General features: G+C 40.8%; 2 protein-coding genes across 9 annotated transcripts in view; one reads left to right on the forward strand and one right to left on the reverse strand.

Annotated features, from left to right (window-relative positions):
- Positions 1-309: 309 nt before the first annotated feature.
- Positions 310-5,878, reverse strand: LOC311130942 (U2 small nuclear ribonucleoprotein B''-like). Of its 2 annotated transcripts, none has more exons than XM_084163766.1 (7): positions 5,815-5,878; positions 5,453-5,547; positions 5,097-5,269; positions 4,728-4,862; positions 3,778-3,816; positions 2,727-2,815; positions 310-2,206 (listed from the first exon to the last, which is right to left on the reverse strand). In XM_084163766.1, the coding sequence occupies exons 2-7, from the start codon at positions 5,514-5,516 to the stop codon at positions 2,047-2,049; spliced, it is 660 nt and encodes a 219-aa protein (XP_084019892.1). In that variant the 5' UTR covers positions 5,517-5,547; positions 5,815-5,878; the 3' UTR covers positions 310-2,046. The 2 variants fall into 2 exon arrangements, with proteins under 2 accessions (XP_084019892.1, XP_084019891.1); XM_084163765.1 differs by having other exon boundaries at positions 5,688-5,822.
- A 95-nt stretch (positions 5,879-5,973) lies between these two features.
- LOC311130940 (kinesin-like protein KIF16B) overlaps positions 5,974-18,165 on the forward strand; it is a 37,554-nt gene continuing 25,362 nt past the window's right edge. For 4 of the 7 annotated variants that reach the window (XM_084163757.1, XM_084163759.1, XM_084163758.1 and 1 more), the window contains exons 1-14: positions 5,991-6,371; positions 7,697-7,766; positions 8,054-8,167; positions 9,436-9,552; positions 10,256-10,353; positions 10,924-11,033; positions 11,338-11,480; positions 11,924-12,092; positions 12,515-12,646; positions 15,097-15,272; positions 15,672-15,737; positions 15,955-16,014; positions 16,188-16,307; positions 17,574-17,625. In XM_084163757.1, coding sequence (XP_084019883.1) covers positions 6,325-6,371; positions 7,697-7,766; positions 8,054-8,167; positions 9,436-9,552; positions 10,256-10,353; positions 10,924-11,033; positions 11,338-11,480; positions 11,924-12,092; positions 12,515-12,646; positions 15,097-15,272; positions 15,672-15,737; positions 15,955-16,014; positions 16,188-16,307; positions 17,574-17,625 — 1,474 coding nt within the window. In that variant the 5' untranslated portion in view covers positions 5,991-6,324. Of the gene's footprint in view, positions 6,372-7,696; positions 7,767-8,053; positions 8,168-9,435; positions 9,553-10,255; positions 10,354-10,923; positions 11,034-11,337; positions 11,481-11,923; positions 12,093-12,514; positions 12,647-15,096; positions 15,273-15,671; positions 15,738-15,954; positions 16,015-16,187; positions 16,308-17,573; positions 17,626-18,165 lie in introns of all 7 variants that reach the window. The other 3 variants (XM_084163760.1, XM_084163761.1, XM_084163763.1) reach the window with 2 other exon arrangements.

The following is an 18,165-nucleotide window of genomic DNA, read 5'->3' on the forward strand; positions in this document are numbered from 1 at the left end:
AGGACGGTGTTCCTTATATTTGTACACTCAGTGTAGGTATGTGTGGGTGGAAATCCAGAGTCCCTGGGGGAGTGTGTGGGACCCAAACCATCCGTCACTGTGACTACACCCCATCCTGACCTGCACTTTGAGCTAACAACTGAGTGTGTATGTTTGTGTGGTACCTGCCTGGTAAAAGAAAGTTTAAATTACCCTGACAGTAAAACCAACATTGGGACACGTGATGGGGACTAGCTTTGGGGAAGTGGCTCTCTTTGAGGTCAGTCAGTGCTAATATAGAGCAGAATATATAACTACAGCAGACCAGTTAGAAGTGGAGCAGATCAATATCCAGGTATGTGTCCTAAATGGCACACTATTACCTAAAAAGTGCACTACTTTTGACTGGAGCCCAATGGGCCCTAGTCAAAAGACAGGCACTAAATACAAGAACAGGGTGCCATTTGTGACCCACATACAGTATGATCTTTATTAATATTATCTTAAACCAGTTGGACCACTTATCAGAGATTCCCCATCATTGAAAATATATCCCATCTTCACAAGGCACTTATTTATCATAGCATGTGATAATCAAAAGCAGTGAACATCTGGACTCATGTCATGATACATCTTTGGGAGATAAATATCTTTCTCATCTTACCCTTCTCTCTCCATAGCTCCAGGGAACATATAAAACTTGATGGACATCAAAGGTATAATTATTCATTTGGAAATTGCTGAACCCATTGTCCGCACTAGCTTTCATCAGACATTTGATAAATACGTTGTGTTATGACCATATATTTGTAAACAATATTATTGATGTGCCTGTCAGTTGAGATGTTTAAGTATTACGAAAGCAGGCAGACAGTGCTAGATCTGAATAGACTGAACAGTCTAAAAGAATGGTGGTGTATTTACTGTTGTTGATCCAAGAGCTTTCTTTTTTCTTTTACCCCCTTTTTTTCTCCCCAATTTCACGATGTTGACTCATCGCTGCAACTCCCCAACGGGCTCGGGAGAGGCGAAGGTAGAGTCATGCGTCCTCCGAAACAAGACCCGCCAAACCGCGCCTCTTAACACCTGCTCGCTTAACCTGGAAGCCAGCCGCATCAATGTGTCGGACGAAACACCGTTCAACTGATGACCGAAGTCAGCCTGCAGGCACCCGGCCCGCCACAAGGAGTCGCTAGAGCCAAGTAAAGCCCCCCCCCGGTCAAACCCTCCCCTAACCGGGATGACGCTGGGCCAATTGTGCGCCGCCCTATGGGACTCACGGTCCCGGCCGGTTGTGACACTGCCTGGGATCAAACCCCAGGCTGTAGTGATGCCGCAACACTGCGATGCAGTGCCTTAGACCGCTGCGCCACTTGGGAGGCCCCTATCCAAGAGCTTTCTATTAACCTCCAATTAAAACTTAGGAAGCCAATCCAGCCACTTTCAAGTATTGTTTTGGGCTAATGACTGCAGGAGAGCCGAAATGCTTCCCCCAACAACATAGAACTGGCTAGAGGGGTTTCTGAAGTTTCAATTGAGCTGTAATACCTTTATTCAGGCTGTTAACATGTGACTAGGATGGGAACTATGACAATTAGCCCACTTGATCACTGGACTAATGATTAGCATCCCCAATTATGTGAATTTGCAAAGAAAACTATTTCACGTTTATATATTTTCTATGTTTTCAGAGAGTAAGGATGTCATGACACTACAATTTTACATGTTATTGGGCTTGAATCTACAATCATCAGCTGTCCTTTTGGGGCCTTCAGGACCAGGATAGAAACTTGGAACATCTCAGAGGAAGCATCTGAGGCACCACAGTTACACAAAAGTCCTTTATTACTGTGCCAAACAAAATAGAGAGAGAGAGACGAGGATCAGAGGATTCTCTTCACTCTACCTCACAGCGACTGCACAGAAATCAGTAAAAAAAACAACGAAAACTCCTAAGACATTCCACAGCCGATACAAAAAACGAAGAAAATAAAAATCAGGGGGTCCAACCCATCTCTAACCCAGAGTCCAATATGTGTCCCCTGTCCAGTGACGTCATTGTGGGGACTACTTCTTGGCATAAGTGATCTTCATGGCGCATTGGGCCGTAATCCGGAAGCCTTGCAGCGCGTCTTTGGCCACTCCCGCCTGGCCCTCGCTCTCAAACTCCACAAAGGAGATGTCGTGTTTTCCAGGGACGAGTCGCACCTCTTTGAAACCAGGGAATCTATGAGGAAAAAGAGAAATCACAGGTGTATTGAGAGAGGTGAAATGTTCAGAAATCAGAAATGTAATGAATAGAGCTGACATGATCTACACAATGCTTTCTATCTGAACGTTCTGCACCCTCTTGAACAGAGCCCCAGTATAATATATCAAAGGCTTCACCACCTGCAATGGTGAAGTCTGAAATGTGAAGGATATAAAGCAGGTTCTTAAACTTTTTCAGCTAGAGTCCCAAATGAGAAATTGACCGTCCCCCTGTGACCCAAATCTTCCTCAAAACGACCCAAATTAAAATTAAATCATGTGTGATTATACATGTATTCTCATAACTCGCGACCCACCTCTCTCACATGCCCAGGGTCCCTACCCATAGTTTAAGAAACCCTGATATAAAGCTAGTACTGTATATTTCACAAGTTCATCAGCCAGACTCAATAACGATTGTTGTCGATGTTGAATGAAGGCAATCAGGCATCTAGGCCCAGTTTACTCATTTGACAACAAGATCATTCAATACTCACTGATTGAACAGCATGGAGAGCATCATTTCATTAGTTTCTTCTGGCAGGTTATTAAGGAATAAAATGTAGTTGGGTGGATTGTCTGGAACCTAAAAAGACAAAGAAATCAGTCTGTAATTGTTGCATAAAACCTTCCCATGGAACATTTTTACAGCTTAGTCAATAAGCAGACCAGACTATCTGTAGCACTCCAACAGTTAATCCAAAAAGGGCACATTAAACAGTAAAACGTTCCTAAAGCAGAGTAGTAGAGATTTTTGCAAGAATACAAGGGAAGGCATTGCAACATTGAGCTTATTAAGAGAGTCCATCATTACTAGTGATTTAGTCACTCACAAGGGACATTTGCTGAGTAAACAACTCCATATACATCTCAATGGAGTTGAGTTGCGATGAGTGTCGGCGGAGTGTACCCCCTATTACAGTCGGTATCAGTCGATACTTGAAAAAATTTACATTCTTTAATGCGTACCTTGTACCTATGGTTCTCCTGTGTACCTACATTATTTTCTTTGGGTGCTGCAATCCGTAGTTTTGGGAAAAACAACAGCATTTATGCGACCTCCGCCAAGGGAGCCGTTGTTTGTTAACGGAGAAGGAGCAGCCCCGTCATTGCACGGCAGATTATTTTTTTTGGGCAGGGGATGCATATAATGCAATTTCTTATCAAAAACTATAGATTCCAACTCCCACTGACAACTCTATAACAATCAGGACAAGCACAGGTACACAGTTAGCATTAAATTATTTATATTTATAGAAGTATCGCGTGGTAGTGCATGTTTGAAGTCACTAACTTCATATTCTATTGGAAAACAGAGCAATTTGACAGACGTCACATAAAATGCTATTTTAACCAAAAACTATGGATGGCAGCACCCAAAGAAAATAATTCAGTTACACAGGACAAACATAGGTACAAGTATTGACTGATACCGACTTGATGTAGTCGTAGGTAAACTCAACTCCATTGAGATGTATATGGAGCTGAGTTTACTCAACCTAGTTTACATTCTAGGTTATTATTCTTGATAGGGCTTGAAAGGCTTACCTGCATGGTTGTTGGAGCATTGTTTGTGTTGGCTGATCCCTGTTAATAGAAAAGTGTGAAAATAGTGTTGGAGTAAAATGACTGACTACATTCAAATGTGTACAGGATGGCTATGTGCATTATGTTGACATATACTCATGCCCTATGGCAGGGGTAGGCAACTAGATTCAGCCTCGGGACTAATTTTGTCGGAGCAGATGGTCGGGGGCCGGAGCATAATTACAATAATTTGTACACGGCAACGGACTATCTGAGTTGACCCTTGTATTTTATTTTTGCACTCTCTCTATCGCACACTCACACACTTCATTTGTTCACACACACACACAGGACTCTACACACTCACACATAACATGTACACACATCTATACTGACTCTACACACACGCACTCACATACAATCATCATATACGCTGCTGCTACTCTATTTATCATATATCCCGATGCCTAGTCACCTTACACCTATACATACCTACCTCTATCGCTCCAGTATGCCAGCACATTGTAAATATGGTATTGGAACTGACCCTGTATATAGCTTACTTGCTTTCTTGTGTTCTTCTTATTTCTGTTTTTGTTCTTCCTAATGTTATTTTTAGTACTACATTGATATTGATTATTGCATTGTTGGGTTTAGAGCTGGCAAGAAAGGCTGTACTTGTGCACGTGACATTAAAACATTTCATACATTGAATTACATTGAGACACGATGACATATGTCTCTTGGGAACAGATTTCCTAAATTAAACTAATTTTAGCTGAATTCCTGGTGATTTTACAGTCTTTTTTTTAACCATTTAAAATAAATAAATAACAATAGTCACCCACAGTTGAGCAGGTTGCCGACCCCTGCCCTATAGGGTCTGGTCAAAAAGAGTCACTATATAGGGAATAGGATGCCATTTGGGACGCAATCATATAGCCTATGTGCATATACAATACTAGTCTCACCAGTGCTGGTTTCTTGGCCACGTTGGCCACTTGATCTTGACCCTTCTTCTTCCTGTCCTTCTTCTTGTCCTTGTCTCCAAATGTGCCTCTGATTTTGGAGATCACCTCAGAGTCTGTCTTTGCATACTGAATGCGCTGAAAATAAGAGACAATTACAATACGATTTTTGCCAAGCACAGGCCTGGGTCGTATTCACTTGAAACCAAATGGTAGAAAACAGACCGAAAAGCGGAGGAACTGCCTGAAGTTGTCCACAAAGAAACTAACATTTTCATTGCAAAACATTTTGCTTGTATACCGTAATGAATACCACCCTGTACTACTTCCACTTGTGAAAATGACATGCATGACTACTAAGTAATAACTTACCATGGGCTTATTGTAGAAAGGAAAACCTTGAAGTTGACGCAGTGCGTTCGTAGAAGAGGCAAGCTCTTTGAACACTACAAACGCCTGCCCTCTCATCTTCATGGTTTTCATGGCAACAATGTCCATGACTTGCCCAAACTGAGAGAACAGGGCATAGAGTGACCGCTTCAGTTCTAGAAGGAAACACCAAAGGTTATTTAACGATCGTTACTTATACACCATTGACACAGACAAAGAAATCTATGTAAACTTACTACAGCTCCAGTACAAGAGGATAAATGGCTATCTAGCTCTGAAGGAACGCTGTAGTTAGCTAGCTACATGATCTTGGAACAATGATGTACTGTGATTATTACCATCCTTCTTGATCTTATCATTTACATTATTGATGTAAATGGTGTGGTTTGGTCGAATATCCATGATTAACAACTTTCACCTGGCGCTCTTTCACCTGGAACAACAACAAAACATCGCCACATTAGCTGGGTACTTTAGCTTGCTAGCTAGCTTGACCTACTACTGGCTAGCTAGTGCAATGAATGAAGCGGTGAGGCACGCTAGCTAATAAACATTTCTAGTAAGCTTCATCACCTCGAACTGGTAGCTGGTGCTGCTGACCAGACAAATGTACAGATTAAACAGATTAATATTTATATGTGTGCGAACAGAACATCTCCTGATTCCAGATAAACTGACTTGAAACTGTGAGAACACTCACCTCTCTACACACTTTCCAGAAAACACAGGAAGTGAATGTGCGCGCGCTGGCTTCTGGGTCGTCTTCGGTTAATCAAAAGGTAGTTCTCTACCGCCACCGGCTGTACAGGAGTGAAACTATTTTTCCCACGAGTGCATTTTGTCCTCTCCGAGTACCCGTATCAGCTTTGTGATTTACTAGCTGATGACACTTCGTGAGTTTGATCATTTTTCTGTGACGCTAATGATAGTAATATAATATAAGGTGCACGCTCAAGTCTCAGAGGGGTGCACGGTGTGAGGACAAAGCTACACGAAGTAACTAGCGATTTTCTTTTGAAAGTAACCTTGTCTCTGTGCAACCGGTCGGGTGGTACAGAGGAAATTGGAAACAGACTCAAGATACTGAAACGCGTTTAGCCTGCTGGTTTGCGCGCTAGCCACATTTATTTGTACATAAAACAATTGGGTTGTTGCTTTCAAGGATAACTGGATCTAGTAACAGGTGACGCTGACACAACAGGGATGTGCAATGGCATCCGTGCGGGTGGCTGTCCGGCTCAGGCCTATGAACCGACGGTAAGTAAAGCAAAAAACATGCTAAAAAAAACTAAAACGGCCAAATGATGGTATTGTTGTTGCTAATGATTATATTGTTTCCTCTGAAGAGAGGCGCCCGGCTGAACACTGGCTCATTGTGATACATTGTAGCCATTTCGAACTTTATTGTAACTGTTTAATACACTAATTTGACTGGCATCATATGACTGGCCATGTGTTGCAAGAACACTGCTTAATATATTTGTCATAACAAGCACTGACGTTGCCACAACTGTCTCTTCCTAAATTTAAATGGAGACAGCATTTGGGATTAAAATGCCAACCCCACTCAAAGGAGCACGAGCCCACCACACATCCCCTTGCTAATCCACCAATAAGAACGCCTGGAGGTTGGCACACAAACATTATTTTAGGTAGCAGACAGCTGGCAAGGTGACGGGTGGACAAGTTAACCAACAAAACAAACATGAAGAATAGGAACTGCTGTGTCTGGCATTGGGAGTTAGTATTGGCAGCCACCCAGGGTATGGGAGGGATGCCTTAATACTTTTCTGACATCTGTCAATAATTGCATGGCATTAGTTTTCTTTATCACATAAACTATTTCCAACAGTAAATAGGATGCATACATAGCTGCATGACAGAAGACAACCACCCTTTCACTTACTCTGCACATCTATGTTAAATGTGGGTATGTGAAATATGATGTACAGATTCCAAATAAGTAAGATGCACTTGTAGAAAAACAAGGAAGGATTCTGAAGGAAGTAACCTTTCACACATTTTTAGACCGATCCGCCCAGAGTATAACCTGATTCGGTTGGCATTGTGTTGATGGTAATCTGTTAGGCACCAGAAAGTACGGTTTTATTTCATTACAGTATGTCATACTGGAAAGGCCACTAATAATAAAAGCTTGAACTGAATTCTTCCACAGAGAGACTAGGAAGAGGCATACCAAGAGACATTTCCTCCAGACAACTTTTAGTGATCAATTAAGCTAATAAGAACTGAGAGGATTCAGTTGGGGCCATTCTCCCTATCTTAGAGAGAATGTAGTCTTCTGCAAAGATAACAATGCCCAATATTATAGATTTATAGATGAATTAATCACAGTAAATTTGTGTTTACTATGTTGTCTTTTGTTGCTAATGTAACGGGTACCTTTCTTGTTGGTCCAATTTGTGAATCACAAAGTACTGCAATTTGGTACAACATGAAAGTAATAATTGTCTTACTCTGATGCTTCTTCATTGGTTCACTGTCTCCGTCGCATCCTGGTTTGGCTCAAAGAAAGGGGAGCTTAATTATTTGGAAGTAGTAACCTGTTTTGATTTTTACAGGGAGAAGGACTTGACTGCCAAAAACATAATTGAAATAAAAGGGGACAAGACCACCATTGCAAACTTGAAGGTAATTGTACGTTTTAAACAGGCTTTCTACTGCAATAATAATCAATCTACCCATAGCTAGGACTGTATTTCTTTCAACTTGGCAGATGTTTAGCATAAAATGTTATTTAATATGACTATTTAATACTTTTTAATACTAGTGCTATTTCATCAGTTAATTTAGATTAATTTAATACATAATTTAATTATTTGGTCATAATATATGATCAGTGAACATCCATCATCTTGAGATTGCACTCAGCTTTGTGTTTACAGTATATTTATTCCTATTGTGTTGTATTTCATTAGATACCAGATGGCATTACTGGGGATTCCATGAGGGAGAGGAAGAAGACCTTCACCTATGACTTCTCCTATGACTCCTCTGACAGTAAAAGCAACACCTTTGTTTCTCAGGAAAAGGTAAGTGTTTTTTTCTCAAATATTTTTGTTGTTGTTGTCCAAATCCGATTATAGTCAAAGCAGCTTACATTTGCCTCTGTTCAGGGGTCATTTTTATGTTTTACTTGTTGGACATTTTGTCATGGATGGAAGTTAATTGAGTCAAAACAGTTTGCTAATGTGCTGATACTCTAGTCTACATGTTGACTCACAAGTTTCTGGCGTAAGATATGACTTACTGTTGTGCAACCTTTTTTTATTCATAAAATTGCATCATACAGGGGTCAAAGTAGATTTCATTTCTTACTGGTACGGTATCTTCTCACTTGCACACATGTTTGGGAGGCCTAAACAGAATTACTTATAGAATCCCTGTTAAGATCTCTGTGGGCCTAAAAGATGTGTTGTTTAATTAGAATGTATTACCTTTTAATGTGGCATTCACATAACCAGTCATGATGTTTTCATCTGACTATCAAACAATCAGATGAAAACGCTCCTGTAAGCCTGGTTCATCCACTCTAAAATAATTCCTGCATCCATACAGTGCGCTGTGCACCCGCCATTTGATGAATGGAAAGAGCCATCTGTAACAAAACACCAAGAAGTGTAATGAATGACATTCGGGGATTGTCATTTTATTAGTCTTACACTTGTACCCTGAACTGATGCGTCCACTGTCCACGTGCGTCTCGTTGCAAAATGTGTTATCGCCGAACCACATCGCATTTTGGAGTGTATTCCACACATTTTCAAGTCCATTTGCTAATTTTTAATGTGGGTGAAATGTGGTAATGATAAATAATAGTGTAATGGCCTACAGTTTTCTTGGAATCTTTGTTTTAATTATTGTTATAGGCTCATGTTCAACCGGGACGGCGTACCCCCACTATCTATTTTGCCAGTTCTCTGTCCTGGACCATACCGGCTTACTTTCACCCCTGGTATCATGTCAGTGTAATATTAATAGTAACACATAGCCTATGAGTTAACTGTTATAAATGTGTTAAAATTATGCATGCATAAATTCCATATTTTTGACTTTGTATTGTGTTGGCTAGTTTCTTTCTTTCACTGACTGCTTACTGTAAGATCTGTTTTAGCTAGTTAGATCTGGGGCCTGTTCAGGCGGTCACACCTTTACAGAACATTCAGATCTAAATGTACTGTGTGGAACAAATGAGTCCCTGTCATTGTGAATCATATCCGCTACATTACATTCCAATTTGCCAAAGCTCTGAACATTTCACCTTATTGAACAAGCCCATGTTTGCCCTCTTCCTTTGCAGGTGTTCAAAGACCTGGGCTCAGATGTCCTCAAGGCTGCGTTCCAAGGCTACAACGCCTGCATCTTCGCCTACGGCCAGACTGGCTCTGGGAAGTCCTACACCATGATGGGAAATCCAGTGAGACAAACATTCCCTTTGTAGGAGTGCTGATCTAGGATCAGGTCCCCCTTGTCTATATAATCGTATTAAATATCTAAAAAGCAAAACTTATCCTAGATCAGCACTCCTACTCTGAGACGCTTTATGAATACAGGCCCTGGATTCCCAAATCAAAGACTGGGCTGTGTTCAGCAGGGCACAACGTTGTGGAATGTTCAGATATAAATATATAATGTAGAACAATCATGCCTCTCTGACATGGAGATAAGTAATCAGGTCTACTCCGTTCATGACGTTTCTGGAAGTTTCCACAACATATGCCTACTCAACTGGGCTGTTGTTTTTGTTATCAGACTATTGGGACTTCAATCAGTCGTGGAGACCCAAAGCAAATATCACAGTAACGAACGAGGGCTCCGACAGTCCTGTTTTTCTTTCACAAGTCTGAGTGATTAGGGGAAAGTACAAGTCAAAGTTCATAGTGTCAGTTTTCTCTGTGGACTCTTATGTATTGGACTGTTTTGGAGAAAGACTAAAGCCAAACCTGACATATTTAGTCTTCCCTGTAATGGATTATTTTAAGATCTGTTCTGTAACATATCAACAGGTTTCCTCAGTCCTCCACTGAACAGTTTCAATTGTCAGCCTTATCGTCAACTTATCGTCAACTTATCGTCTGCGTTTGATTAAAGGTTTGCTCTATGGATTTATTTTTCATCAGGGAGATGCTGGTCTCATTCCACGGATATGTGAGGGTCTGTTCAGCCGGATTGCTGGGATGACTCGTTGGGATGAGGCCTCCTTCCGCACCGAGGTCAGGTAAGAAAACTGTGTCCGTTGCAATTCCATTGTCATTCCTTGAATTGTTTTTACCTCTTTGGAAAAATTAAGACGCTTAAGAATATATTTTTGTATTTGTTTCATTAGTCCACTGTTGATACAATCCCAAAATGTTGTGCATGTCAGCAATCAAGTTTTCAAGATATAGAACTTTCAAAACACAAATTGTCACAGTCGGTGTGATGTGGTTTGCATCATATGATGCAAAACTCGTTATACAGGCTGCATTTCTGCCTGCTTGAACGGCAATAGCTCAGATACACATGAAAACATTAAATGACCCCGAGAATTGATAAAACATCGCTCAGAGATGCACAAAAAAACGATATAACATTCAAAATGGGTGAATCTTTCCTTTTTAATGGTGGCTCAATGAACACTTTTTAAAAATGTAGTAATCAGTAGACGTTCTAGCAATTCGTACCTCATCCATCAGGTTTGTTCATGTAAACCTGAGACGACAAAAAGGGTCCCTTAATAATAATTGGTAGATGTCATCAGGCTAAACTTGACCTCTGAATGACCTCTTTATCCTCTCAATGTCATCAGCTACCTGGAGATCTACAATGAACGTGTCAGGGACCTGCTCAGGAGGAAGTCCACCCAAACCTACAACCTGAGGGTGAGGGAGCACCCAAAAGATGGACCCTACGTGGAAGGTAAGACATTACACTTTTTATATCATAATCAATACTATTATACAGACATAAGGGACATGATTTGGTCTTGCATACTGTATTTTCTCTTCATTCTGAGACTGATCCCAGTCCTGTCTGTAAGGCAGAATGATGGCTCCTAAGCTCATTATAACAGTGGATGTCTGTCTGTAGATGAACTCCCTGTGTTAATCCAATCTGAACCCAGACCTGTCTCAGCCAGAATGATGGCTCCCAAGCTCATTATAACAGTGAATGTCTGTCTCTCTGTATTATTACCTCTTTTGTTAATCCAATCTGACCCCAGACCTGTCCAAGCACCTTGTGCAGAACTACCACGACGTGGAGGAGCTGATGGAGGCTGGCAACATCAACCGCACCACGGCCGCCACGGGCATGAACGACACCAGCAGCCGATCGCACGCCATCTTCACCATCAACTTCACCCAGGTGGGCCTAGCTAATGCTATAGCCAATACTACAGCTACCGCTAAGCTAGCTACCGCTACTCCAGGAATGCACAACTCCAGTCCACAAGGGCCGCAGTGTAGTAGTCCTTGTTTGTTAGTTAGGGATTTAGTTACCAAGTGAGTGGACTCCTAGCCAATCAATTACATTGATTGAGAGAAATAAAAAGTAGCAGGACTGTAGCTTTGGAGGACCGGATGCTGCATTATATGTTGCATGTTAACCCTTAAAGGGGTTGCCACTAATAACATCTGTGATGGCACTTAACCATATTAGGAAAAATTGATACATTTACACTGTAGAATGCACCCACAGTTTACGTGCAACGTTTTGACTCAAAGGTCTTCATCAGACTTAACAATATTAGCCTTTCAGCTTCTTTGAAATCCTTCAGAGTTTTTACGTGTTGTCTCCCTCCTCTCCAGGCTAAGTTTGACGCGGAGATGCCCTGCGAGACGATCAGTAAAATCCACCTGGTGGACTTGGCGGGCAGCGAGAGGGCGGACACCACCGGTGCCACGGGAGTCCGGCTCAAGGAGGGCGGCAACATCAACAAGTCACTGGTCACCCTGGGCAACGTCATCTCCGCTCTAGGTGGGTAACTGTTATACCAACTGTTATATCAATATGAGGACATATTCATTAAAGTCGCATAATAAAACATGTTGTATGGAATAAAACCCCTTATCTGGCAATGTCTTTTAGCTTGAATATGCAGGCCATAATAATATGTTTTCCCATTACAATATTTGAACCACAGCAATGTTCCAATGACTTACTTCTACTGAGTATGCAGAGTTTTGAGTTTCTCTGTTGATTTGCCTATTGATCAGACCTGGATTCAAATACTACTTGAAATCTTTCAAATGCTTTGAGTGTTTGCTCTAGCCTGTCTGAAGTGCCTGACAGGGTGTGCAACCTATTAAGCCAGCAAGCTCAATCAAGCACAGAAAGTATTAGATTTGATTTTTCTTATTGTTTGATTGATCTGAAATCATTTCCCTGTCTTGGTACAGCGGACCTGAGCCCGGATGGAGTGAACACCAACCTGAAGAAGAAGCAGGTGTTTGTGCCTTACAGAGACTCTGTGCTAACGTGGCTCCTCAAGGACAGCCTGGGAGGCAACTCCAAGACCATCATGATCGCTAGTGAGTCCTTAATAATGCGAAATGTCTTGCATTTAATCAAATGTTTCCAATCCTTCCCTTTAAAAGCCCCAAATACACCTGACTAGGAACCCTGGTTTTTACCTGTCTGCTTCAGTGTATAAGGGGAACCCTGGATTCTCATTAATATATCTATAGATCAGATCCTGAGCCCAGCCACGCTTCTTACTGGGATAAAACAACGGAGTGGCTGCGGCTCCAACTTTTCTGGACCCGTCTTCCCGACAGATAAAGGTCCCGCCGCTTCTGCGCATGTGCGGGATTTTGTACTTTACGCATAGTCTCAGCTCTACTCATAGAGAACAGGCTATTTATTAAATGAATGGTGCTCGTTTAATAAAGTTGGATTAAAGCTTAATCAATGTCTGCAAGATATATCATCTAATTGCATAGTATAACGTTACTATAAGACAAAAAAACACTTTCTTATGAGATTTTAGGATGATTGTGCGAAAGGTCAAATGTTTCTCTCATGTGGCCAAAACTCAACAGCACGTGCCACTAGGCAAAATATGTGCTTTGATTTGAACTAAACACAGGTAGACTATGCTATAGTTTAACGCCATCTGCTCTAAAATTTGCTCATTGTACATATTTCAAAATAACAGAATGATGCTGAGACTCCGATTTTTCATTTAAAAATGTATGTCAAACCAAAACCAATGATTGCAAAGTTAAACAAACCGTACAACTCTATGCAGAAGGACTACTTTGAACAATTTCCACATAAAATTGAACAAAAACAAATTTACTTGAACAGTGCAGATGCAAAGTTTGGTAACGGAATGACAGTCTGTCTCAGCATCATTCTGTTACTGTGGAATTGCCATATCCCCATGAAACTGATTGAGATCAAATGGTTGAAGAATGAACCATTTTGAAGAATTAACATTTACGCTAGACTGTGAGAAATGTGAAGGGAGGGTGACTACATAAAATGTGTGTGTAAAGAAAAGAAACGCATGCGCTAGGGCTGTCAAACGATAGAAAAATGTATTAGAGTTATTAATCGCAAATTCCAAATTTGAGCTGTAATTTTAAGATTTTTCATACAAAAAAACATTACAAGAATATAGAAGTCTTGATTTTGTCTAAAGTAACACTTAACAAAAATAGGTAAACAGAGAAAGCACACTTTTTATTTAACCTCACTAACCACGTTTCCATCCACAGTTTTTATGCGTGTAAAGTCATACCATAGAAGGAAAAATAATCGACATCTGATGGAAATAGGATGTTTCGGTACAATTTTATAAATGCAGACAGAATTGTTCGTTCGACATGGTGGGATCTTTTTGTGTCTAAAATGTATTATGCGAGAAATGGCGGCGGAAACGCCTTTATTGTCAAATATTGATCTACAGTAATAACCATCATATCGAAGTAAACTTGGAGTCACGCGATGACATGGTGTGTGGTCCTTCCACTACAACTCAGGAAAGCATGCAGTTTATTAGGCTACAGATGAAATAAGTTATGATGAACTTCACAGGGTGGTGAAAGTGCACGGTATGAGCTTGATGCTCCTTTCCAATAAATGTAGAGGGTCTGATTCTGGTGACATGACACTCGACTGCCGCTTGACAAATACAAAATATTCTCGCTCTTATCCATAATAATCACATCCTGTTGTTGGCTAGAAGGCACGTGCCAAGACCAGAGTAGGCACATTTGCTATTTAACTCCACAGTTTTTGTGACAACTATCCGTAGAGTTGAAAATGCGATGGAAACGCATTGAACTTTAGATTTTTCTTCGGTACATGACAACTTAAGCGAAAAAGTGAATTTTGTGTGCATTACCTCATCACACACTGATTTTTGACTGCAACAGGTCCGTTTGGTGGAAACACACCACTGCCAGGAAAATGCGCACATTTTCTTTTGAGTATTTTAGAATATTCACTTAAATCTGTCCCAAATTGGATGGAAACTTAGCTACAGTCAACATGTTTTTACATGGCATTGTAGATTTTAGCTGTATAGATTAGGTATTTAGGATGTTTTCAGTGTATTTTCAACGCACTAAAATTACAGTGCACTAAAATCTAAAAGTTAATTTTAGTTAACTTATTAACTCTGATAGCCCTAACATGCGCAGGATCTTTAGCTCAGGGGAAAAGGGATCCAGGGGGGCGGGACGGGGTGGTTACCTACAGATCCGTATTCTGACATTAAACAATAGGGACGCCAGTAGGGACATTCCTGGGTTCCTAGTCCAGTGTATTTGGTGCTAGAATTTGAGAACATGGCTTTCTAAACCCTTGTTAAGGCTGACTTTATGTATAAGAGGCTTAAGTGTGGCCAATGACCATAAGCTAAATATCTGTGGTATGTTTGCAGTCAAAGATACAGCATTAGAACATTGAAAATGCAAAAGTGTTTTGTAGTACGACAAATGTTTCAAAGATGTTTTGTTCTCGTTTGCGGCAGCCATTTCACCTGCTGACGTCAACTACGGCGAGACTCTGAGCACGCTGCGCTACGCCAACCGCGCTAAGAACATCATCAACAAGCCCACGATCAATGAGGACTGCAACGTCAAGCTCATCCGAGAGCTCAGGGCCGAAATCGCCCGGCTGAAGGCCCTTCTGGTCCAGGGAAACCAGGTGTGGATTTGTCACACTGATCTGAATTGTTTTGTGTGTGTTGATGGTTTAGGGCATTGGAACTCAACTATCCTGTCCACTACAACATTTTCTCGGGCCCTTGAAGTGTATTTATTTCATAAACAAAACCGCTCTACAATACACAAGTTTTGTAAAAAAACTGTGAAAGTGTTAATGATATTGTTAATTTATGGGCACATTTTATAATGCATAGCTAGTACATAATGTTTTATTAAAATGTAACAGTCCATTCATGTCCACCTTTCCAGCTACTGGCCAATGACCTTGTTGTTGTGTTTTAAATGTCCCATCTAATCTAACTAGGTCTCACTGACTTCGGGAGTATTGATGTGTGATTCAATAATGTATTGATTGTTGGTTTGTTTTCATCCTTCTCAGATTGCACTTCTGGATTCACCCACCGCTCTGAGCATGGAGGAGAAACTACACCAGAACGAAGCCCGAGTAAGGCCATGTGGATGGTTCCTTTTAGAGTAAAAATAAACAGAATTACACAAAAGAAGCTATCGATACTTTGCAAGTTTAGTGTTCTGTTCTTTGAATCCATAAACAAGCCAAGCATTAAAGCAAGGTAGTGATGTGACCTCACAACATGCACCCCTTTTTTTCTCCAAAAGATCTTTGATATTCAAGAAAAATATTTTTGCTATTTCTGTCATAGGTGTTGGAGCTAACCAAGGAGTGGACTAACAAGTGGAATGAAACTCAGAACATTCTCAAGGTGAGTGGGCATATATTTGTATAAAATGTCGAATTCACTTTAGCTCACACAAGCACTCTGGTTATGTGCCTTTTTAGGTTATATTCAGCTGTGACATTTTATTGACTTATAAGTCAGAAACATCAATCAATTTCTAATGATTGACAATATCTGTCTTCCATTGATCTTTACAGGAAGAAACCCTTGCCCTGAGGAAAGAGGGAATTGGCGTCGTCCTCGATTCAGAGTTGCCTCATCTAATTGGTATCGATGACGACCTCCTAAGTACTGGCATCATCCTCTACCATCTAAAGGTCAGTCACAGTTGATTTGATTATTTTTAGTAGTTTTTACAACAACAACAAAACATCTCAGATTGCTTCACATACAGTGCATTCGGAAAGTATTCAGACCCCAGGACTTTTTCCATGTTTTGTTACGTTACAGCCGTATTCTAAAATGGATTAAAAATAATAATAATTCCTCATCAATCTACACACAATACCTCATAATGACAAAGCAAAAATTGGTAAAAAAATTTTAATAAAAAAAATAATTATATATAAATGATGATGATAATAATAAATAACTGATTTAACATAAGTACTCAGTACTTTGTTGAAGAACTTTTGGCAGCAATTACAGCCTCGAGTCTTCTTGGGTATGACGCTACAAGCTTTGCACACCTGTATTTGGGGAGTTTCTCCCATTCTTCTCTGCAGATCCTCTCAAGCTCTGTCAGGTTGGATGGGGAGCATCTCTGCACAGCTATTTGCAGGTCTCTCCAGAGATGTTAGATCGAGTTCAAGTCCGGGCTCTGGTTGGGCCACTCAAGGACATTCAGAGACTTGTCCCGAAGCCACTCCTGCGTTGTCTTGGCAGTGTGCTTAGGGTCGTTGTCCTGTTGGAAGGTGAACCTTCACCCCAGTCTGATGTCCTGAGCGCTCTGGAGCAGGTTTTCATCAAGGATCTCTCTGTACTTTGCTCTGTTCATCTTTCCCTCGATCCTGACTAGTCTCCCAGTCCCTGCTGCTGAAAAACATCCCCACATCATGATGCTGCCACCACCATGCTTGGCATTCAGGCCAAAGAGTTCAATCTTGGTTTTATCAGACCAGAGAATCTTGTTTCTCATAGTCAGTCTTTAGGTGCTCCAAGCGGGCTGTCATGTGCCTTTTACTGAGGAGTGGCTTCCATCTGGCCACCCTACCATAAAGGCTTGATTTGGTGGAGTACTGCAAAGATGGTTGTCCTTCTGGAAGGTTCTCCCATCTCCACAGAGGAACTGAGCTGAATTTCGAATCTCATAGCAAAGGGTCTGAATACTTATGTAAATAAGGTATTTCTGTTTAAAAAAATATTTGTTTCTAAAAACCTGTTTTCGCTTTGTCATTATGGGGTATTGTGTGTAGATTGATAAAGATTTTTTTTTTTTTAGAACAAGGCTGCAATGTAACAAAATGTGGAAAAGGGGAAGGGGTCTGAATACTTTCCGAATGCACTGTAAGTTCATTTGACTTCCTATTAAACTTAAATAGAAGTTACATGGACTTGACATATCGCTTTCATTTTTGTTCCAGGAGGGCAGGACATATGTTGGTCGAGACGATGCGTCGACTGTTCAGGACATTGGTGAGTGGCCTCTGTTACATACAGTGGGGGAAAAAAGTATTTAGTCAGCCACCAATTGTGCAAGTTCTCCCACTTAAAAAGATGAGAGAGGCCTGTAATTTTCATCATAGGTACACGTCAACTATGACAGACAAATTGAGAGAAACATTTTCAGAAAATCACATTGTAGGATTTTTTATGAATTTATTTGCAAATTATGGTGGAAAATAAGTATTTGGTCACCTACAAACAAGCAAGATTTCTGGCTCTCACAGACCTGTAACTTCTTCTTTAAGAGGCTCCTCTGTCCTCCACTCGTTACCTGTATTAATGGCACCTGTTTGAACTTGTTATCAGTATAAAAGACACCTGTCCACAACCTCAAACAGTCACACTCCAAACTCCACTATGGCCAAGACCAAAGAGCTGTCAAAGGACACCAGAAACAAAATTGTAGACCTGCACCAGGCTGGGAAGACTGAATCTGCAATAGGTAAGCAGCTTGGTTTGAAGAAATCAACTGTGGGAGCAATTATTAGGAAATGGAAGACATACAAGACC

This window comes from Coregonus lavaretus (genome assembly GCF_964263955.1).
Source record: "Coregonus lavaretus genome assembly, chromosome: 6".
Taxonomy (NCBI): domain Eukaryota; kingdom Metazoa; phylum Chordata; class Actinopteri; order Salmoniformes; family Salmonidae; genus Coregonus; species Coregonus lavaretus.

Coding starts and splice junctions, on each gene's coding strand:
- LOC311130942 (XM_084163766.1), bottom strand. CDS start 5,516: ATGGATATTCGACCAAACCACACCATTTACATCAATAATGTAAATGAT. Junction 5,270..5,452: donor TGATAAGATCAAGAAGGATG/GTAATAATCACA, acceptor GTTTCCTTCTAG/AACTGAAGCGGTCACTCTAT. Junction 3,817..4,727: donor TGGCCAAGAAACCAGCACTG/GTGAGACTAGTA, acceptor TTCTATTAACAG/GGATCAGCCAACACAAACAA.